The sequence below is a fragment of the Salvelinus alpinus genome, chromosome 27, assembly GCF_045679555.1.
Source record: "Salvelinus alpinus chromosome 27, SLU_Salpinus.1, whole genome shotgun sequence".
Taxonomy (NCBI): domain Eukaryota; kingdom Metazoa; phylum Chordata; class Actinopteri; order Salmoniformes; family Salmonidae; genus Salvelinus; species Salvelinus alpinus.
The window spans coordinates 42,497,737-42,521,553 of record NC_092112.1 but is presented as its reverse complement, the minus strand read 5'-3'; the positions used below and the strand labels follow the sequence as shown (position 1 = coordinate 42,521,553).

Sequence of the window (23,817 nt, the reverse complement as noted above, 5' to 3'; positions counted from 1 at the left end):
TTTTTACTTACAGTAGCTGAAACAGCTGTAGGCCTATGTACAGAGCCAAGGGTACTAACAGCCAGGAAATACTATATATATATATATATATATATATATATACTCTCTCTCTCTCTCTCTCTCTCTACCCCTTTCCCTCCCTCCCGCGCGTCCACGCTCCCAGTGCTGGAGGAAGGGAAGATGGCACCTCAGAAGCCGCTGTCAGCCAGACCGACCAGTCTCTCGTCAGGACAGCTCTCCGTGGCGATCTGAACGATGGCACCGACAACACCGGCACCACCTCGAAAGGGACTAGAGAGAGATTCGCTTTAAATAAAAGAGACTAAAAACTGTGGCATCCGTTTGTAGCATTTTCCCCACGCTGTCGCCTTTCCAGCATCTGCTTGCTCTGCCCCGGCAGGCTTCGTACCATCGGCGTAGCCTAGGCTATTATTAATAGCTAGATAATACGTCGTAGAACATTCGCATCGCCTATATTCTGGACTGAGAGAATCGTCCGGAAAGGGAAAAAGACAATAGGCTACAGGTCGTTCTTCATTTATCACTACGGTGGAGAGGAGAGGAAGATGAGGTAAGCAAAAGCATGCGCTTGCTTTTTGATTCAGACCTTCCGCGTTATTAACGCACAATGAACGACACACACAGGCTGCGGCTGCACGGCTGGATGAGATTCGAGGACGCATTTGATTGGATTTCAAGGGAAAGCCTGTAGTCGGATAAGACGAAAATACCCAATTAATAGTATACCGTTTTATTCGTGCTGTCGAGGCAACATGTATACCGTTATTGTATCCAGGCTTTTATTATAAAATGTGCGTTTTTAGGATGACCGGCGACTAGGCTACCTGTACTGTAGGCCTATTTGGGCCTGTGAGGTGGGGCAGCACAGTGCAGTGTAGCTGTGAATTCTCCCTGTGAACAGGGGCGAATGAATCTGATCAGTGTCGAAAAGCAACGAGCAAGGGCATGCATGGTTTCTATCATTTCACGGACGGGAGAGAAAGCATTGATAAAACACGCAAGCAAACGTCTCCAGTCCTCTGCTCGTTCTCCCATCCCATCTCCGTGATGTGTCACCGAGGGTGTGGTCTGCAGAGGGAAGGGATCTGTTGTCATAGAAACCAGACTACACGTGCGTCATGTGTAACATGGTTATAAGTGGTGGTCATAACATAGACATATAATTCATTCCGTTCTAAATATTTTCTGGATTATAAATGGTTCCAGAATTAGAATGGCTATGATTCTGATTCTATGGGCCTTTATGGATTATAGGGCACATTATTCTAATCACAACATCAACTCATCGGATTTCACATGACCAAAAACAACTTACAAATTGAATTTAATCAGGCCCTCCATCGAAGCCTGTGTCTAAAACGCCATATCTAAACTAGGTACAATTGAGACATCAGGCCTAGAGGTCAGCAACATGCTCAGGTGAACACACACACACACACACACACACACACACACACACACACACACACACACACACACACACACTCTAACCCTTACTGTGCCCTACGCTAACCTGAGCTAAGCCCAACTGACTGACCACAGTGGTTATGTAATGTCTGTGTCTGTCACCCGGTTCTGTCTGGGGATTAAAACATGTTCATGTATACGGTTATAGAGATGTACTGTAGGTGGCATCGTTGACTGTGGTTCAACCATTCATTTGTATTGGTTTAGTAGTGTGTGTGTGTGTGTGTGTGTGTGTGTGTGTGTGTGTGTGTGTTTTGCTTTCGTGTACATTCTTGATTGATTGTGCCTGTGTCTGTGTTCTGTGACCAAATTTCAACACATGTGAGCCTCCATGCTGTGTGTAGGCCTGTAAGTGATTGTTGGTCTCTCCAACAGTGACCTAGTGACCATTGATTTTAACCAGATGAAGTCAGCTCTAAAGGTCAAGCATACATTAGTCAAGGTTACAGACTCAGAATTTCACTGGTTGCGTCCCAATACCACCCTATATAACCGAGTGCACAACTTTTGCCCATGGCCCATATCATCCCAAATGGCACCCTATTCCCTATATATATAGGTAAATAGGTAATAGGGTGTCATTTGGAATGCAGAACACTGTTTCCATGCTGTTTTCACTGTTGCTTCACACACAGTGACCTGTATTTAGTTAATGATGCGTTTCAAATCGCTGATAGAGTTTTCTATTTGATCAGACTAACCCCAAGTGAATGGGGTTTTGCTTAATTGAACAAATATTGTTGTTTCTGGCTTATTAACGTAGTGAATGGGGGCGTGGGGGTCTAAACGTCAAAAGTTTGGACACACCTACTCGTTCAAGGGTTTTTATTTATTTTACTATCTTCTACACTGTAGAGTAATAGTGAAGACATCAGTACTATGAAATAGCACATATGGAATCAAAAAAAGTGTTAAACAAATATAAATAGATTTTAGATTTTAGATTCCTCAAAGTAGCCACCCTTTGCCTTGATGACAGCTTTGCACACTCCTGGCATTATCTCAACCAGCTTCACCTGGAATGCTTTTCCAACAGTCTTGAAGGAGTTCCCACATATACTGAGCACTTGTTGGCTGCTTTTCCTTCACTCTGCTGTCCAACTCATCTCAAACCATCTCAATTGGGTTGAGGTCGGGTGATTGTGGAGGCCAGGTCATCTGATGCAACACTCCATCACTCTCCTTCTTGGTCAAATAGCCCTTACACAGCCTGGAGGTGTGTTGGGTCATTGTCCTGTTGAAAAACAAATGATAGTCCTACTAAGCGCAAACCAGAAGGGATGGCGTATCGCTGCAGAATGCTGTGGTAGCCATGCTGGTTAAGGGTGCCTTGAATTCTAAATAAATCACAGAGTGTCACCAGCAAAGCACCCCCCACTATCACACCACCTCCTTCATGCTTCACGGTGGGAACCACACAATGCGGAGATCATCCGTTCACCTACTCTGTGTCTCACAAAGACACGGCGGTTGGAACCAAAAATCTCAAATTTAGACCACCGGTCCAATGTCCATTTCTTGGCCCAAGCAAGTCTCTTCTTATTATTGGTGTCCTTTAGTAGTGGTTTCTTTGTAGCAATTGGACCATGAAGGCCTGATTCACGCAGTCTCCTCCGAACAGTTGATGTTGAGATGTGTCTGAACTCTGTGAAGCATTTATTTGGGCTGCAATTTCTGAGGCTGGTAACTCTAATGATCTTATCCTCTGTAGCAGAGGCAACTCTGGGTCTTCCTTTCCTGTGGTGGTCCTCATGAGAACCAGTTTCATCATAGCGCTTGATGTTTTTTTGCGACTGCACTTGAAGAAACTTTAAAAGTTCTTGAAATTGTCCGGATTGACTGACCTTCATGTCTTACAGTAATGATGGACTGTCGTTTTTCTTTGCTTATTTGAACTGTTCTTGACATAGCCCTATTTGGACCAAGTCCATACTAACTTCTGTATACCACCCCTACCTAGTCACAACACAACTGATTGGCTCAAACACATTAACAAGGAAAGAAATTCCACAATTAACTTTTAACAAGGCACACATGTTAATTGAAATGCAATCCAGGTGACTACCTCATGAAGCTGGTTGAGAGAATTCCAAGAGTGTGCAAAGCTGTCATCAAGGCAAAGGGTGGCTACTTTGAAGAATCTCAAATGTAAAATATATTTTGATTAGTTTAACACTTTTTTGGTTACTACATGATTCCATATGGGTTATTTCATAGTTTCCATGTCTTCACTATTGTTCTACAATGTAGAAAATAGTAAAAACAGAGAAAAACCCTTGAATGACTAGGTGTGTCAGACGAGTCCCGTGACACTTGTGGCGGTCGTAGAGAAAAACGGAGAACATCATCATGTTCGCGAGAATGCAAAGTCAATTTGTCCGTTTGAATAGAAAGTTTTCATGGAAAGTCAATTTTACGGTATTGTACTGTGTGTCATTACACAGTACTTCTTTTGATACCGTATTTGTATTACCATATGTATATTACAGTAGTGTGTACTGTAATATGAAATACAGAATTTTACTTGCCATGAGCTGCCTGTAAACTACTGTCAATCTCCCAGTAACCCCTTTACAGTGTGTGTCCCAGTCATCTTATTACATGTTAATCCTATTAGCAGGTGATCAGTGAGAGTAGTATTAAGTGTATTTCGGCTGTGAGGGTCTGGATCTATTTGCAATTCAGCGTAGTTAAGTGTATTAGCAGGTGAACAGTGAGAGTTTCCATCGGTCTGTCAGTCAGTAGCAGGTTGGTTAGTGTGCATCCTGCGGGAAATCGTTGGGCTGCCGGTTGTCCTGCAGTCTTCTACTACTGCTGCACTCTGGATTAGATTAGGAGTGTCTTTTTAAATCCCCAAACAATTCCAACATTGGGGTCTCTCAGGATGTGGGTGTTTGGGGGACATATGTTTGTATGTTGACAGGGCCGCTACCAAAACCTGTGGACTCTCCTTCACTGCAGCCGAAGTGAGTAAAACATTTAAACGTGTTAACCCTCGCAAGGCTGCAGGCCCAGATGGCATCCCCAGCCGCGTCCTCAGAGCATGCGCAGACCAGCTGGCTGGTGTGTTTACGGACATATTCAATCAATCCTTATCCCAGTCTGCTGTCCCCACATGCTTCAAGAGGGCCACCATTATTCCTGTTCCCAAGAAAGCTAAGGTAACTGAGCTAAACGACTACCGCCCCGTAGCACTCACTTCCGTCATCATGAAGTGCTTTGAGAGACTAGTCAAGGACCATATCACCTCCACCCTACCTGACACCCTAGAACCACTCCAATTTGCTTACCGCCCCAATAGGTCCACAGACGACGCAATCGCAACCACAACCACCTAACCCATCTGGACAAGAGGAATACCTATGTGAGAATGCTGTTCATCGACTACAGCTCAGCATTTAACACCATAGTACCCTCCAAACTCGGCATCAAGCTCGAGACCCTGGGTCTCGACCCCGCCCTGTGCAACTGGGTACTGGACTTCCTGATGGGCCGCCCCCAGGTGGTGAGGGTAGGTAACAACATCTCCACCCCGCTGATCCTCAACACTGGGGCCCCACAAGGGTGCGTTCTGAGCCCTCTCCTGTACTCCCTGTTCACCCACGACTGTGTGGCCATGCACGCCTCCAACTCAATCATCAAGTTTGCAGACGACACTACAGTGGTAGGCTTGATTACCTACAACGACGAGACGGCCTACAGGGAGGAGGTGAGGGCCCTCGGAGTGTGGTGTCAGGAAAAGAACCTCACACTCAACGTCAACAAAACAAAGGAGATGATCGTGGAGTTCAGGAAACAGCAGAGGGAGCACCCACCTATCCACATCGACGGGACAGTAGTGGAGAGGGTAGTAAGTTTTAAGTTCCTCGGCGTACACATCACGTACAAACTGAATTGGTCCACCCACACAGACAGCGTGGTGAAGAAGGCGCAGCAGCGCCTCTTCAACCTCAGGAGGCAGAAGAAATTCGGCTTGTCACCAAAAGCACTCACAAACTTTTACAGATGCACAATCGAGAGCATCCTGTCGGGCTGTATCACCGCCTGGTACGGCAACTGCTCCGCCCACAACCGTAAGGCTCTCCAGAGGGTAGTGAGGTCTGCACAACGCATCACCGGGGGCAAACTATCTGCCCTCCAGGACACCTACACCACCCGATGTCACAGGAAGGCCATAAAGATCATCAAGGACAACAACCACCCGAGCCACTGCCTGTTCACCCCGCTATATCATCCAGACGGCGAGGTCAGTACAGGTGCATCAAAGCAGGGACCGAGAGACTGAAAAACAGCTTCTATCTCAAGGCCATCAGACTGTTAAACAGCCACCACTAACATTTAGTGGCTGCTGCCAACATACTGACTAAACTTCAGCCACTTTAATAATGGATAATTGATGTAAAAAATGTATCACTAGCCACTTTAAACAATGCCACTTAATATAATGTTTACATACCCTACATTACTCATCTCATATGTATATACTGCACTCTATACCATCTACTGCATCTTGCCTATGCCGTTCTGTACCATCACTCATTCATATATTTTTATGTACATATTCTTCATCCCTTTACACTTGTGTGTATAAGGTAGTTGTTGTGAAATTGTTAGGTTAGATTACTCGTTGGTTATTACTGCATTGTCGGAACTAGAAGCACAAGCATTTCGCTACACTCGCATTAACATCTTCTAACCATGTGTGTGTGACAAATACAATTGGATTTGATTTGACAGTAAGCACGGCTTAAGCCTGTTCAAACGGCATGATGTGTTTGTGTGTGTGTACGTGTGTGTGTGTCGTTCTGTTTTTTGTTGTTTCCTGTGTGTTCAAATGCATGTTTCAAGTTAACTTGATTTGTCACTCTTTTCTGAGCATTTCGTGAGCTCCACAAAGTCACACCAATAGAGACATCAGATAGTACTCTCTCATTGCTATGAATATAGAGTCCCCGCCCCCCTCTCTCTTTCTCTGTGTGATGCTATTACTGTCTCCTGTTAATTGCTGATTGACTGTCTGTACTGTGACTGTGATCAGCCAGCAGCAGTGTGATCTCGTGTTAATCTGCTGCTGTGACACTGATCAGTGAAAACCTTTTAATGAGGAGACAGTAAACCGACCGCTAACAAGAGACTAACGAGCGGAGAGACTCATTCGTCACGTCCGCTGGTAACACTGAAGGAGTTTAGAAGAACCCGATTGGAAGAAGTGGAGCTGGTGTCAGTATGCTGTACATATACTCTAAAACACAAGTTTAGGTCATTTCTTTTTCTCCAGCAGGTCCCATTCATAGCATAACACTTCTGGCAAGCTGTAGTTTATTTCTAGACTATATATACAAAAGTATGTGGAAACCCCTTCAAATTAGTGGATTTGGCTATTTCAGCCACAACCGTTGCTGACAGGTGTATAAAATTGAGCACACAGCCATTCGATCTCCATAGACATTGGCAGTAGAATGGCCTTACTGAAGAGCCATGTGACTTTCAACATGGCACCGTCATAGGATGCCACCTTTCCAACAAGTCAGTTTGTCAAATTTCTGCCCTGCAAGAGCTGACCCGGTCAACTGAAAGTGTTGTTATTGTGAAGTGGAAATGTCTAGGAGCAACAACAGCTCAGCCGCGAAGTGGTAGACCACAGAAGCTCACAGAACGGGACCGCCGAAAAGTGAGAGTAGAGTAGAGTATTCGTTTACTAATCCCTATTTAGGAAATTGTTTTATCGCAGCATGCATCAATGATTTACAATGACAGGACACACAACAATGACCAACACATGATAAAAAATATTAAAAAACATTAAGACACAAACTCACATGCACCAACCATAGTATCCCTGAAACAATAGTCTGATTCAAGTGCTGTTTTCTATCCTGGAAACGCGTTCTCTGGAGTGATGAATCACGCTTCGCCATCTGGCAGTCTGACGGACGAATCTGGATTTGGCAGATGCCAGGAGAATGTTACCTGCCTGAATGCATAGTGCCAACTGTTAAGTTTGGTGGGGGAGAAATAATGGTCTGGGGCTGTTTTTCATGGTTCTGGCTAGGCCCCTTAGTTCCAGTGTAGGGCAATCTTAACGCTACAGCATACAATGACATTCTAGACGATTCTGTGCTTCCAATATTGTGGCAACAGTTTGGGGAAGGCCCTTTCCTGTTTCAGCATGACAATTCCACCGTGCACAAAGCGAGGTCCACACAGAAATGGTTTGTTCGAGATCGGTGTGGAAGAACTTGAATGGCCTGCACAGAGCCCTGACCTCAACCCCATCGAACACCTTTGGGATGAATTGTAACGCCGACTGCGAGCCAGGCCTAATTGCCGAACATCAGTGCCCGACCTCACTAAAGCTCTTGTGGCAGAATGGAAGCAAGTCCCCGTACCAATGTTCCAACATCTACTGGAAAGCCTTCCCAGAAGAGTGGAGGCTGTTATAGCAGTAAAGGGGGGACCAACTCCATATTAATGCCCATGATTTTGGAATGAGATGTTCGATGAGCAGGTGTCCACATACTTTTGGTCATACAGTGTAGATAACGGATGCACTTAAATCTCCTAGTGAGTGAATTAGGACATTTCATTAAGCACTGAAAGCGTGTGGGCCATCGATCTGGCTCGATGCGTATTGATTTTTGTTGATGTGTGTGGTTGGTGGCGTGTGACCCATATGTGTGCTGGTTTCTGCTGGGCTAGGGGTGACCACCCGATATAATTCAATTTACTGTCATTCTAGATCCATGGCAGCCCCTACTACTCTGTGCACCAGAGAGAGAGTGGGCTACTAGAGACAGTAGAGAGAGAGATGGGAATAAGTGCAAAAATCGTTGTTTGCCAATCAAGGTTTGAATTGAGGTTGAAGATACCTTGAAACTCAGCCAGGTCACCCTTGATACAAGTCAGTATTCGACGTCCATCCATCTCAGAGGACGTCTGGAGACAATGTGAAAATCGGCCACTAGGTGCAACAGTGAGTGCTGTTACCTTCAAATAGGTTTCGGGTTTTGCTAGGGTGCTGTGGACAGGGATGGCGGATGGTTGTAAGCATCTGTTTCTGGTGCCAAAGGTTGCATGTTCAAATCCAGCAATAGAAAGTATTTTTAGCGATTTTTGTTTTAAGCATTTCCCAAACCTTAACCCTTACCTTGACCATTCAGAGTTAATACCTAATCTTAAGATTTCGGAAGTAATGCATGGATGAAACACGGATGAACGTCTAATTTTGACGTGAGACTGTAAGAGCTAGTTGAACTAGTGGCCTGGACTTACAGTGCATTCGGTAAGTATTCAGACACCTTCACACAATACCCCATAATGAAAAAGCATAAACGGTTTGGAAAGGCACACACCTGTCTATATAAGGTCCCACAGTTGACAGTGCATGTCGGAGCAAAAACCAAGCCATGAGGTCGAAGGAATTGTCCATAGAGCTCCGAGACAGGATTGTGTCGAGGCACAGATCTGGGGAAGGGTACCAACATTGTTTTGCAGCGTTGAATGTCCCCAAGAACACAGTGGCCTCCATCATTCTTAAATGGAAGAAGTCTGGAACCACCAAGACTCTTTCTAACCACAGCTTGGCCAAACTGAGCAATCGGGGGAGAGGGCCCTGGTCAGGGAGGTGACCAAGAACCCAATGGTCACTCTGATAGAGCTCCAGAGTTCTTCTGTGGAGATATGAGAACCTTCCCAAAGCACAACCATCTCTGCAGCACTTAACCAATCAGACCCTTATGGTAGAGTGGCCAGATGAAAGCCACTCCTCACTAAAAGGCACAGCCCAGTTGGAGTTTGCCAAATGGCACCTAAAGACTCTCAGACCATGAGAAACAAGATTCTCTGGTCTGATGACACCAAGATAGAACTCTTTGGCCTGAATGCCAAGCGTCATGTCTGGAAGAAACCTGGCACCATCTCTACGGTGAAGCATGGTGGTGGGCAGCATCATGTTTTTCAGTGGCATGGACTGGGAGACTGGTCGGGGTCGAGGGAAAGATGAACGGAGCAAAGTACAGAGAGATCCTTGATGAAAACCTGCTCCAGGACCTCAGACTGGGGCGAATGTTCATCTTCCAACAGGACAACGACCCTAAGCACACAGCCAAGACAACGCAGGAGTGTCTTCGGGACAAGTCTCTGAATGTCCTTGAGTGGCCCAGCCAGAGCCCGGACTTGAACCCGATCTAACATCTCTGGAGAGACCTGAAAATAGCTGTGCAGCGACGCTCTCCATCCAACCTGACAGAGCTCGAGAGGATCTTTAATAAAGCCTATGATTTAATATTGCGAAAGCTGTTTTATAAACATCTGAATGCTGATGGTGCCACGCAGATGTAGCCTACGAATATTAGAATAGGGTAGGCCAGGTTTAGTGATGAGCAGTTCACGAACGGTTCTTTCTTTTTGAACAAGTCTTTTTACTGGCTCGAGAGCCATGATTTGTTTTTCGTTTTAGTCGTTTGTTTGACCTGCTTGTGCTGGCCGCAACGAGTCCTACAGCAGGATTAAAGGTGTTTACAGACAGGCCGCGCTAACAACGGTCTCATAGACTCAATGGGGGTAGGGTGACGGGCTGCAAAAACGCAAGCAGATAAATTAGCTGAAGTCTTGAGTGGCCGCTGCGCACGGTTGATCAATGAGCAGAGTTCATCTTGTCAACCAATCAATCAAGGTTTTAATGACAACGTTCGAGCTGACAACAGCTCGCTGAGCTCTATACTACAAATCAGGTTTGAGGAGTCAGCGCGGTAACTTTGGTCAACTCTTGAGTTCAACTCGGAATAACCGGTACCACGAAAGTGGCTCACTTTTTAGCACGGGACATTTCTATGTCAATGAATCCTTCAGAACTAACCTTCTCCAGGGCAGGCTAACCCAATGGGCTAACTCCATTTATCCTGTATGAAGTGTCTGAGCCATGAGTTGAGGACCAATAAAATCAGATTACACTCCCTCTCGCAAAGATTGCATCATCATCCAATTCATTTCAGAAAAATGATAAAATCCAAAAACGTATTTTTTTGTGCGACTTAATGCAATTATTTTATCGATAGGATTGGGGAAAAAGGTGCTTGTGCTTTGAGAACCATACTTAAGCACACCAAAATAATACAAGAAAGATGGCACTTCCAAAAGTCTATTTCATATGATAGCTTGCTGAATTTAGAACTGATAATTGATCGCATTCTGCACGAATGAACGCAATGAATTGATTATTGAATGTTATGATGGACACAACTTTGTAGAGCCAAAACATACACAGCCTTTGCTCAAGAAACTTGAACTCAAGAACGATCGTTTGGGGGGGGGCTGCAGTTCGGCGAACGATATTGTGTTGATCGCCCACACGGCAGTCAAGCAGTGAATTCCGCCAACAGTCGCTCACAATCTAGTCCGGTTGCGGCTCCTGCTAGACCTCGTTTCAAATGTATCAAGAAATAATCGTATTTGTATGCCTAGCAATCAACAAATGTGCGTTGTTTAAAGCACACGTTTACAAGTCTCAGTCACAAAGGACAGCTCCAAGAAGCCCCCTATGGCGAACGACATGTGAACGAGAGGCTTGTAGAATCATGACTCTTTCGCATTTTCAGTTCATTGTTCGCCGGTAGGGGTTCCTGCGTGCTCTGGGCATTACTGGCTTAAATTAACGAAATTAGTCGAAAGATTCGTTCTTTGGACTGAACGAGTCCAAAAGATCAGTCAGTAAAAAGAGCCTAACATCCCATCACTAGGCCTACCTCTCGTTGGCGTGAGAATCTGCCGGTCAATGTCATACTCAGTCAGGAGAGAACGCGCCAAATTCAGCCGCAACAGATTAGAGGTGTTTTCAGAATAAGGACATAAGTAAAAAACGTTAGTGAACTGGCGTTTTGTAAAGTTTGAATCGGTTATGCATGCTTCATTTGGATCGGTTTGGGCTCCCACGACCTGATGCACTCTTATCTTAAACATTAGCTAATTAACTAAGGTTAATTATAAACTGGGTGGTTTGAGCCCTGAATGCTGATTGGCTGAAAGCCGTGGTATATGAGACCACATAGCACGGGTATGACAAAACATTTATTTTTACTGCTCTAATTACGTTGGTAACCAGTTTATAATAGCAATAAGGCACCTCGGGGGTTTGTGGTATATGGCCAATATAACACGGCGAAGGGCTGTGTCCAGGCACTCTGTGTTGCGTCTGAAGTAGGAACAGCCCTTAGCCGGGATATATTGGCCATATACCACACCTCCTTATTACCTAATTACCTACCTAGCAATTTTTTAAAAGAAAGCCCAATTTATGCAGCATAGCGACTTTAAAGATCCAATGCAGACATTTTTATCTCTCCACTGCTAGCTCTGTTTGCTACAAATATACGTTGTAACTTGTCACTCTGATCGTAAAAGCGCATTGTAAATGTGCAGTGTGTTGTGTCAGAATAATCCACAGAGAAGAGTCAGAGGTAATCAAGTCTTAGTGAATGAGAGAAAATGAGCCCCCTTTTACTCTACCCCCCCTCTTTCTGTCTATCTCTCTCTCTCACACACACACACACAAACACACACACTTTCCCTATATCCCATCTGCCAGCTCCCTGCAGTGTGTGTGGTAATTAAAAAGATCAGCTTGTGTGATTCATCCTCTACTGTAGGCCCATGTGCATTTGTGTCAGAGAGAGAGTGTGTCAGTTTGTGTGTCTGTGTGTGTGTACCACGACCGTGCAATCCCCTGAGAGGATGAGCATGTGTGAGTTACCCATGAAGACAGGGGACGTCACAGATCTTTATACTCCCTCTCCTTTACTTCCTTCCTCTCTCTCTCTCTGTCTCTCTGTCTCTGCCTCTTTCTCTCTCTCGCCATCTCTCTGTCTCTCTCTCTCACTCTCTTTCTCTCTCTGTCTCTCTGTCTCTCTCTCTGTCTCTCTCTCTCTCTCTGTCTCTCTCTCTCTCTCTGTCTCTATCTGTGTGTATATGTCAGGAATCGGGGTGAGAGGAGCGGCATTGGCCTCCTCCTTGACCGTTGTCAGATTTGTATCCCCTCTTCCTCCCCTCCATCCTCTCCTCCCTCCTTGCATCTCATTAAGAAAGGCCTCTCCTCTCCTTCTCTCCGAGGCCATGTGCTCGTTGGATGACTATGGGTAAGGCTGACATTTCTCCTCCTTTTCCGCCCTCTGTCCGTTCGGTGTCGTTGTGTAGGGCATTTAGAAACGGTAGTAGTTCTAATGGAGCAGCCATGATAACAAACACTTTGTAGACTTTGTACAGTTGGTGTTTCGTCTGTTGTGAAGTGAGGCTTTAGTCAATGATGAAAAATCTTGTTGAACTTCTGAAGCTGTGTAGCAGTAAATGTGTTCGTAAACCTGCGCCTGTGGCGACTGTGTCTTGATTACGATTGACAGTGACAGTCGCTGTGTGTGTGTGTGTGTGTGTGTGTGTGTGTGTGTGTGTGTGTGTGTGTGTGTGTGTGTGTGTGTGTGTGTGTGTGTGTGTGTGTGTGTGTGTGTGTGTGTGTGTGTGTGTGTGTGTGTGTGTGTGTGTGTGTGTGTGTGTGTGTGTGTGTGTGTGCATGCACGTGTATGCTTGTTTGTATGACAGGGAGTGTGACTCGCTATACACACTTCTTCTACATGTGGGGCGTTACATAGCACTGCGTGTGTGACACTAATAAAGCATAGCTTGCCTTGCGAGTGTTGAACAAGGCCATTAATACAGGGGTGGTGAATGAAGCAGATAGGGAGGTTCCTGTCAGTGCAGGGGATTCAACAGCACTAGCAGAAGGCGTCCACTCTAACCCTGACGTTGCCCCTCCTCCCCTGGTAGAGCGCTTGCCAAATCAGCTGTGGCTGGGTGTTGATTGGCAGCAGAGGCGATGGATCTGATTGGCTGCTGCAGCTGTCACTCCTGCCCAATCCCACGGCTCGTCGGGTCTCTGACCTTGGAGAGAGCCGTTAAACCTGATCAAGGATCAGCTTAGGGACAGCTGTCAGTACACACATACATACACACACGCCCATGCGCTTCCCTCCTGGCGGAGGACACATTTCAGTTCAATGCATTCAGTTGTATAACTGACTAGGTATCCCCATTTCTCTTTCCCTGTGCTGGACAGGAGGCCATCTACCCCATCATAACATTATATGATGATCTATGAGAATGGATGAACTGCTTTTGGTTTGTAAAGTGCCATGTTTATTGAATTTGTTGAAGTAGTTGACTATGGAGTGGGGAACAAAAGAATCCCCCCATAAAAAAATAACACTGTCTCCCCTGCGGTATGTGAATGGTCTGACTGCTACAGTTAGACAGACAGACAGACAGACAGACAGACAGACAGACAGACAGACAGACAGACAGACAGACAGACAGACAGACAGACAGACAGACAGACACACACACACAGACACACACACACACACACACAGACACACACACACACAGACACACACACACACACACAGACACACACACACACACACACACACACCATGGTCAGTAAAGACTAGATAATGCCCTCACGAAGAGTTCATTGTGTCAGCAGTCACAGATCACTAAGTTCTGATTGGACACAGCCTGTGTCCATGGCACACTGTCTGCTCAGCTCAGCTCGGTTGAAATGTTACTGCATTACTACTAGCTCAATAAAGACAGAGATGGCAGAGACTAGACAGAGAGATTGTCTGCTCAGCTCAGCTCGGTTGAAATGTTGTTGCATTACTACTAGCTCAATAAAGACAGAGATGGCAGAGACTAGACAGAGAGGTTGTCTGCTCAGCTCAGCTCGGTTGAAATGTTACTGCATTACTACTAGCTCAATAAAGACAGAGATGGCAGAGACTGGACAGAGAGGTTGTCTGTTTAGCTCAGCTCGGTTGAAATGTTGTTGCATTACTACTAGCTCAATAAAGACAGAGATGGCAGAGACTGGACAGAGAGGTTGTCTGCTCAGCTCAGCTCGGTTGAAATGTTGTTGCATTACTACTAGCTCAATAAAGACAGAGATGGCAGAGACTGGACAGAGAGGTTGTCTGCTCAGCTCAGCTCGGTTGAAATGTTGTTGCATTACTACTAGCTCAATAAAGACAGAGATGGCAGAGACTGGACAGAGAGGTTGTCTGCTCAGCTTTGACGAAGACTCTACCTGACAAAGACCAGTATGGTTGAAATTAAGGCGACATGGTCAAACATCATATCACAATATTTTTCACATTTTTGACAGTATGGTTGTGTTTGACCGTTTTTTTCTGTTTCTGAGCAAGGAACGTTCTAGTGTAGTCCAGTTTATAGAACGTTTCATTTCATTTAGCACTGTAACAACATATTGTTAAAGACGATATTGTAAAAATCCGTACCAGTATGTGGCTCCATACCAGTATACCGGTATTGATGATGCTGAATATCGCCCAGCCCTAGTTGGGAGATATTACTCCTACTAGCTCAATAAAGGTAGAGAGTGGATGGCAGACTGACAGAGGGATTGGCTCAGCTTGGACCAATGTCCAAGCTTTATTTCTTGTGTACTCTGTCCGAATCAGTGTGTTGCTTGAGACCAACACATTTATTCCAGGAGCCTTCTATTGTCAGGGGAGCAGTTTGGTGAAGGGGGGGGGGGGGGGCAGCCTCTCTGTTTTATTGACCTGAGCTTCTCTTCAGAGCACAGACACAACAACAGAGTCAGTCACAGTCCCTGTACTACAGGCACATAACCGTCTGGTAGCCAACGGTTCCATTCTACTGGTCACTGTCTGTCACACCCTGATCAGTTTCACCTGTTCTTGTTATTGTCTCCACCCCCTCCAGGTGTCGCTTGTTATCCCCGGTGTGTATATCCCTGTGTTTCCTGTCTGTCTGTGCCAGTTTGTCTTGTATGTTCAAGTCAACCAGTTTGTGCTCCTGCCTTTTCTATTCTCTTTTAATAGTCCGCCCGGTTTTGACCCTTGCCTGTTTTCTGGACTCTGTACCCGCCTGCCTGACCATTCTGCCTGCCTGCCACACTGTACCACCCGGACTCTGAACTGGTTTTGACCTTTTGCCTGTCCACGCCCATTCTCTTGCCTACCCCTTTTGGATGTAATAAATATCAAAGACTCAAACCATCTGCCTCCCGTGTCTGCATCTGGGTCTGGCCTTGTGCCCCTCATACTATCTTAGTTAAATATACTGTATCTCTGTTTATAAGAATCACAGGATACTGATACGAATCAATTGCTTCTTGTGATCAGAAACATTCCCAATGTACTGTATTGCACTCGGCTTTAAACCTTCAATCACATCAACCACCAATAAAAATCGAACGGTCCGTGACAGACGTGATTACAATTAAACGCGTGCTACTAATACTGTGGAAAGAGATGTGAATCTGTCTCCATAGGAATAGAATGAATTCCTTCTCTGTTTTCCCTTACGGGTGAATGTGTCGATGCAGCCGAGGGATTTTAGTGTGGTGGTTTGATATTAGAGCCACAGATGAGATTATGGAGCTCACCTCCGGCGATATCAGATATATAACCTAACCTCTCCAGTCATCTGGAACATGGACGGATACTTACTTGGCAAAACTGATCAGTGGTTTTACCGCAGGCTTTTGAAGTAGTTTTTGGCTTCCAACCAGAGTGAGTGACGTCGACAAAACGGACAAGATATGCAGTGGAAATACCTAAATGGGTGTGCACGTTTAACCATTCATTCGAAAATATAGTACTGCGTGGTTTGGCGTTCGGGCTCTGCTCCTTCCGGGTAGCTTACTGCCAGAGCCCAGCGTCATATGAAGATGAGAATATAACTGCAGTTAGTGAGCGCGATGTGCTCTACCAAATCCCCTGAAGGGAGAAACCCAGACAGGTGGAGAGTGGGGGGGGGGGGGGTATCAGAAACAGCTGGCGCAGAGAGTGGTCGCTAGTTACAGCAACACGGCAGCAAGAGGCACCCGGCGCAGGCAAGCACGTGACATCCGGCGTGGAGGAAGCGTGTGTAGAACTGGCAGACTGAATGGACCGCGTGTAATTAGAGTGTGAACCCAATTGGTGTAATACCAGCTGACGTCGTCAGCCACACTAGGGGTTTCCCCTTCTGAACGGACTACGCTTCATTTGTGAAGGCAATGTGGCAATGGGAGGTTGCATACAGTACTCTAAGTACTTCTATGTCTGTTCATATATCTGTGGTTCAGATATTTATTTCAACGAGAGACACATTGGTATCTATTTACCCACCGGTGTGTGTTTCTCTGTGTCTGTGTGTGTGTGTGTGTGTGTGTGTGTGTGTGTGTGTGTGTGTGTGTGTGTGTGTGTGTGTGTGTGTGTGTGTGTGTGTGTGTGTGTGTGTGTGTGTGTGTGTGTGTGTGTGTGTGTGTGTGTGTGTGTGTGTGTGTGTGTGTGTGAGAGAGACAGCCGTATTGTAGCTCCACCCCACCCTGGGTGTGTGAGAGAGACAGCCGTATTGTAGCTCCACCCCACCCTGGAATGCCACCTCGAATTAGACGCGAGAAAGACGGGAGCCATCGGATGAATTAACAACAGTCGCTCCTCTACTATGCTCTCTCCTCATCCCTCACTGCTCTCTCCTCATCCCTCGCTCCGCGCGGGCTTACGCATCCCTGTTTCCGTCCAATCAGAGCGCCGGAAGAGGAGAGAGGGATGTGAGGAGGGGGAGTAGAGGACCAGCAGCCTCTGGGGCTGGCGGCCAACTGCTCATATCACAGCTGGGAGGGGATGGGGGAAAGGGAGGAGGGGAGAGAGGGATGGAGGGATGGAAGTGGAGGCTGTAATCCAGTGAGACACGCAGAGGAGAGGCAGTGTGAGGGCAACGCCTCACAGCACCGTGAATCTCTCTCTCGCTCTCTCTCTCTATTGCTCTATCACTCTCTCGCTCTCTTTCACTTTACCGCAACCCTTTCTTGCTCTACTGCTCTCTTTCTCTCTCTCTCTCTCTCTCTCTCGCTCACTCACTCGACCGGCAAAAAACCCAAAGGGCTCTCCTCTCGTCTCTCATTCAGTCCTCTCAGACTCTGAGGGCTGCTCTATCGTTTTTCATTCCCCTTTTTCTCTCTTCCTATTTTATTTTTTCTCCCCCACCTCATCTAAAATAGCTGCTGTGGCAAAGGATGCGTTGGTGAAAAAGGACCCAAAAGAGTTGTTTCGCTTGCGTCCTTCTCTTTCCTCAAGGCGGTGTCATTGGAAGCATCTTTGTTCTTTCCTTTGTATTTATTTATTCTCCTTGTACAACGGCTGTATATTGCTGTGTTGCTACTGGGGAAATAGGTTAGTGTGTCTGTGTGAGGAGCCAGCAGAGGTGATCGAGTGAAGAGAGGAGAGGAAAGGGGGGATTGTGTATTTCGCAAAGAGGGGGAAGCCCGGCTGTGTCTCTCCGTTGCTGTGACTGTGAATCCACGGCAACCCCATTAGGTACGGAGACGGAGAGAGGGAATTACTGGGATGCCAGCGCTAACCTTTGAGCTCTATCGTTAACTCACGCCACAGCCTGGACGGACAGACCAGGGGAAAGGAAAGGGAAAATCAGAAGAGACACGGAGAAACTAGATAAATCCTTGAATCTTTCCTGTAGCTGGGCTTGTGCTGTGCGTCGGATGTGAGGTAGCTAGTACCATGGATATAAACGTGCAATCCCACCGGTTCTACTTCCCTCAGATCTACTGTACTGAGGCTGTGCCTGCTGGTGCCCAGGTCCAGGTCACAGCGCAGGAGTTTAAAGTCAGGTAGGCTACTGGGTACCACTACAGGTTACTGTGATGCTACACTACACTGGGTTGGATAGGTTACCACTGGGGAGACAGTAATACTGTAATGCTATGTGCAGTAGTGAGGACCACAGCCAATTTGCAGTGAGCAATAGTGACAGAGCAGCATACAGCACAGTCAAGCTGGTATCTACTTCACTATTGGCTGCATCTCAAATGACATCATTCATAATCACATTGCCTATGCAGTAGAGATTTGCAGCTACCAATAGTCGAGCCCTGTGTCTATTAGAGAGCAGGGTGCTTGATGGGATTGCAAATGGATGTACAAATAGAAATCCAATGTACAGAATGAATGTACATGTCTATCCTGTGGAATGGACCGCCATGTCAGTTCTGTTCCAGTACATTGTGTTTCTATGTGCCAGCTGTGAATGGTTGTCCTTGCAGAGGGGCTGGGGTTAGAATGTTAATGTGTAAGCTGTGCAGTCAATTTCTAGGTCCTGATAGGGGATGAGGAAGGAGGAGAGAAGAGAGGAGGAGGCATTGATGCCCTGTGAAGAAGCTTGCCAAGACTGCTGGGGTGATGACAGTGGTGCTGTTGTGTTGTGTTTGTCTCTGAGGGCTGCAGCCGTGTGTGTGTGTGTGTGTGTTGTGGCTGTAGCTTGTTTGTGGCAGAGACCGGGGCTCTTTGTTCCTTCCGTCTGCCCTCTCCTTTCTCTCTGCCCGCTGCTCTTCCTCTTCTTCTCTTCTCCTCGTAAACGCTTGCAGCTCGCATGGTGCGTCGGCGCATCCTTCCCTGATATTGCCGCTGTCGTCATGGTTGCAGAATGCTCTGAGACACACGCTGTTTTGTTTTGTGCGTGTTTTTTTTGTCTTCGGCACTATCTTTATCATGTTTACGCCTGGCCGTTGCATCCACCCAAACACTCTTCCTCTTTATCGTTGCAATCAGTGGTTTATCATTGTGTCAGCCATCCCTCCATCCATCCATGGTTTCAGGTTTCACCCAGTAGTAATCTGGTGTATGATCACTGGTCAGATTTCTCCTCTCTAACTGATGATTAGATCAGCTTTAACAGACTCACTGAGTTTTCCTCTGGTAAGCAGCTTTTAACACAGCCGGGCCAGGAGGGTATGTTTCCACAAGGGATGTGACAAATGGACAATTCTTCTTACTGTTTAGACGGACATTTATTTGATCGGTGATCCAAAACATATTTGAAGGAAAAATATATACAATTCCACGTCAATTCATAATGCAGAATAATGGTCCTGTTGCGCGTGTATGGCCGGTAGAGCCAGACAATGAGGTTATATCTACCGCAACCATTTACAGACATCGAACGCAGCAACAGTAACGTGTGGATAGTTGATCACTTTTCAGACAATTCAAAAAAAGTGCTGAGTCAGAAGACTGTACCCTTTCAGACAGTCATATTCTGTTCTGGCATATAATGTGCTATTGTTTCCCTGACGACAATAAACGTTGCTGATTGATGTGCTGCTGTGTTGTTTATGCTGTTTTTTTTTATGGTAGGGTAAATAGATGCGTTTTCTTGCAACGAAATGTCTTGCTAAATCGCGTTATTTAACGTACTATTTTAGGAAAGAGGGGTCTGCGCACAGGCAGCAGGAAGGTTTGCCTCTTCCTCGCTGGTTTTATTTAAATTACACAACTTCCCCCAGGCTTTTAGAGCCATATAGTCTAGTTAGGCTATAACATGGAAGATAATGGTTTATGATAACTGCACTGGGATTTGAATTATGTGGGGGGGGGGGATTTTTCTTAACCTTAAGGATCCTTACTTAGTTTAAACATTTTAACGTTTGTAGCTATGGTAAGTTACAGCTAAGGCAGGAGGGCTATGTAGCTATGGTAAGTTACAGCTAAGGCAGGAGGGCTATGTAGCTATGGTAAGTTACAGCCAAGGCAGGAGGGCTATGTAGCTATGGTAAGTTACAGCTAAGGCAGGAGGGCTATGTAGCTATGGTAAGTTACAGCCAAGGCAGGAGGGCTATGTAGCTATGGTAAGTTACAGCTAAGGCAGGAGGGCTATGTAGCTATGGTAAGTTACAGCTAAGGCAGGAGGGCTATGTAGCTATGGTAAGTTACAGCCAAGGCAGGAGGGCTATGTAGCTATGGTAAGTTACAGCCAAGGCAGGAGGGCTATGTAGCTATGGTAAGTTACAGCCAAGGCAGGAGGGCTATGTAGCTATGGTAAGTTACAGCTAAGGCAGGAGGGCTATGTAGCTATGGTAAGTTACAGCCAAGGCAGGAGGGCTATGTAGCTATGGTAAGTTACAGCTAAGGCAGGAGGGCTATGTAGCTATGGTAAGTTACAGCTAAGGCAGGAGGGCTATGTAGCTATGGTAAGTTACAACTAAGGCAGGAGGGCTATGTAGCTATGGTAAGTTACAGCTAAGGCAGGAGGGCTATGTAGCTATGGTAAGTTACAGCTAAGACAGGAGGGCTATGTAGCTATGGTAAGTTACAGCTAAGGCAGGAGGGCTATGTAGCTATGGTAAATTACAGCTAAGGCAGGAGGGCTATGTAGCTATGGTAAGTTACAGCTAAGACAGGAGGGCTATGTAGCTATGGTAAATTACAGCTAAGACAGGAGGGCTATGTAGCTATGGTAAATTACAGCTAAGGCAGGAGGGCTATGTAGCTATGGTAAATTACAGCTAAGGCAGGAGGGCTATGTAGCTATGGTAAGTTACAGCCAAGGCAGGAGGGCTATGTAGCTATGGTAAGTTACAGCCAAGGCAGGAGGGCTATGTAGCTATGGTAAGTTACAGCGAAGGCAGGAGGGCTATGTAGCTATGGTAAGTTACAGCCAAGGCAGGAGGGCTATGTAGCTATGGTAAGTTACAGCTAAGGCAGGAGGGCTATGTAGCTATGGTAAGTTACAGCCAAGGCAGGAGGGCTATGTAGCTATGGTAAGTTACAGCTAAGGCAGGAGGGCTATGTAGCTATGGTAAGTTACAGCCAAGGCAGGAGGGCTATGTAGCTATGGTAAGTTACAGCTAAGGCAGGAGGGCTATGTAGCTATGGTAAGTTACAGCTAAGGCAGGAGGGCTATGTAGCTATGGTAAGTTACAACTAAGGCAGGAGGGCTATGTAGCTATGGTAAGTTACAGCTAAGGCAGGAGGGCTATGTAGCTATGGTAAGTTACAGCTAAGGCAGGAGGGCTATGTAGCTATGGTAAATTACAGCTAAGGCAGGAGGGCTATGTAGCTATGGTAAGTTACAGCTAAGACAGGAGGGCTATGTAGCTATGGTAAATTACAGCTAAGACAGGAGGGCTATGTAGCTATGGTAAATTACAGCTAAGGCAGGAGGGCTATGTAGCTATGGTAAATTACAGCTAAGGCAGGAGGGCTATGTAGCTATGGTAAGTTACAGCCAAGGCAGGAGGGCTATGTAGCTATGGTAAGTTACAGCTAAGGCAGGAGGGCTATGTAGCTATGGTAAGTTACAGCCAAGGCAGGAGGGCTATGTAGCTATGGTAAGTTACAGCTAAGGCAGGAGGGCTATGTAGCTATGGTAAGTTACAGCCAAGGCAGGAGGGCTATGTAGCTATGGTAAGTTACAGCGAAGGCAGGAGGGCTATGTAGCTATGGTAAGTTACAGCTAAGGCAGGAGGGCTATGTAGCTATGGTAAGTTACAGCTAAGACAGGAGGGCTATGTAGCTATGGTAAGTTACAGCTAAGGCAGGAGGGCTATGTAGCTATGGTAAATTACAGCTAAGGCAGGAGGGCTATGTAGCTATGGTAAGTTACAGCCAAGGCAGGAGGGCTATGTAGCTATGGTAAATTACAGCTAAGACAGGAGGGCTATGTAGCTATGGTAAATTACAGCTAAGGCAGGAGGGCTATGTAGCTATGGTAAATTACAACTAAGGCAGGAGGGCTATGTAGCTATGGTAAGTTACAGCTAAGGCAGGAGGGCTATGTAGCTATGGTAAGTTACAGCTAAGACAGGAGGGCTATGTAGCTATGGTAAGTTACAGCTAAGGCAGGAGGGCTATGTAGCTATGGTAAGTTACAGCTAAGACAGGAGGGCTATGTAGCTATGGTAAGTTACAGTGAGGGCTACAGTAAGTTACAGATACAGGGGTTAGAGCAGTGGTTGTACAGAGAACCCCCACCACAAATGTTCCACTGCTTAAGTACTGGCATTCCTTACAATACCACCTCTAATACATGAACCCTGCTGTGGTACAATTGTGAGAAGCAGCACCTTAAGCGCTTGGCTAGAAGGCTAGAGGGATTTTAGTACATCTACGGGTTATCCAGACACAGTTCGGTCTCGTATTACTGTAAAAGGCACGAAGGAAAAGTCAGCATACGATGTGGTTTTCCTCTGACTGCTGTCCAGCATGGGTCTCTGCGGTCGGAGGGATAATTGTTTCACTCCTGTTTGATTTGGACGAGGCCCTGGCAGTCAGTCACTGCTTCAGCCAGGATACTGTTAGCACAGTGATAGGGAGAATGAGGGAGAAAGAAAGAGAGAGACAAATAGGGAAGAAGCGGAGAAGGCTAGAGAGCGAACAGAGAGAGACTTATAAGAGGCGGAGGGATACGGCGAGAAGGGAGAGAGAAAGAGAGTCTGTCTCACACGTTCCCCAGTTGTCTGCGTGGTGTTTGCCGCTTGCTGGCTGGCACATCCTCTCATCTCCAACACATTGGAAAAACACCCCCGAAATCACCATCGCGCTGTGAAAAGATGAAAAGGTCTTTCAAGTCTGCTTTATTTTCACAAAACAATTTCAACCCCTTTAGCTATATGAATGTTTCCTAAATCTGGTCTTATGCAAGACTGTCACTAACTGAACCACTAGTGTTCATGTATGAGGCTGGAGGTGAATGAATGGAAATGAACCAGTCTGTTGTATTGTCCTTCCTTGTTTACGGATGCATACTGTAGGCTCATTGTGATTTCCCTTGCACTTTGTCAGCGGTATGTGTGTGTGTGTGTGCATGGTGTGTATCCCTCCTCTTCGCTCCGTGATTCTGTGTGTGTGTGTGTGTGTGTGTTGGAGTAGAGCAGGGTGTCAGCTGACTCCCACTAAGCAGGAAATGGACAAGGCTTTCTACAGCTGGATCAATACCCAGGTTATTAGTACAGAGAGAGAGAGAGAGATGGAATGAGAGACAATTAGAGATAAAGGGACAGATAGAAAATAGGAAAGAGGAAATCTGAGAGGAATTCAAATGGAAAAATGCATGCTGGGAAAAAACAGCAAGGGAATCAGAGGGGGGTAGAGGGAATGGGAGAGAGATAGAGAGAGAGAGAGAGAGAGAGAGAGAGAGAGAGAGAGAGAGAGAGAGAGAGAGAGGTAAAATAAGAAGCCAGAGGAGAGTGGGGGATGGTGAGAAAAGCAGGGGTAAGCAAAAGAGAGGATGGAGAGACAGAAATACAAAGAGAAAGGGAGTGATGGTTGTAGAGCGAGAGAGTCAGAGACCGATAGATGGTGTGATAGAAAAAATATGGCTTTAAAGGTGGTCAAGGAGTAGTACACGCCTTAGAAAAGCCTTTGTAAAGAATTCTGGGGGTTTTGCGCCTGCCTGGCTTCCATGGTGACAGAGGCTGTGCATCCCAGAATAATGCCAGGTCACCATGACAACCAGCACCGG

General features: G+C 46.1%; 1 protein-coding gene across 5 annotated transcripts in view; it reads left to right on the top strand.

Moving 5' to 3' along the window:
- Window positions 1–148: 148 nt before the first annotated feature.
- LOC139556600 (ena/VASP-like protein) overlaps window positions 149–23,817 on the top strand; it is an 85,246-nt gene continuing 61,577 nt past the window's right edge. For 2 of the 5 annotated variants that reach the window (XM_071370756.1, XM_071370753.1), the window contains exon 1: window positions 17,226–18,190. In XM_071370756.1, the coding sequence (XP_071226857.1) occupies window positions 18,081–18,190 (110 nt within the window). In that variant the 5' untranslated portion in view covers window positions 17,226–18,080. Of the gene's footprint in view, window positions 572–17,224; window positions 18,191–23,817 lie in introns of those variants that run through there. The other 3 variants (XM_071370757.1, XM_071370755.1, XM_071370754.1) reach the window with 3 other exon arrangements.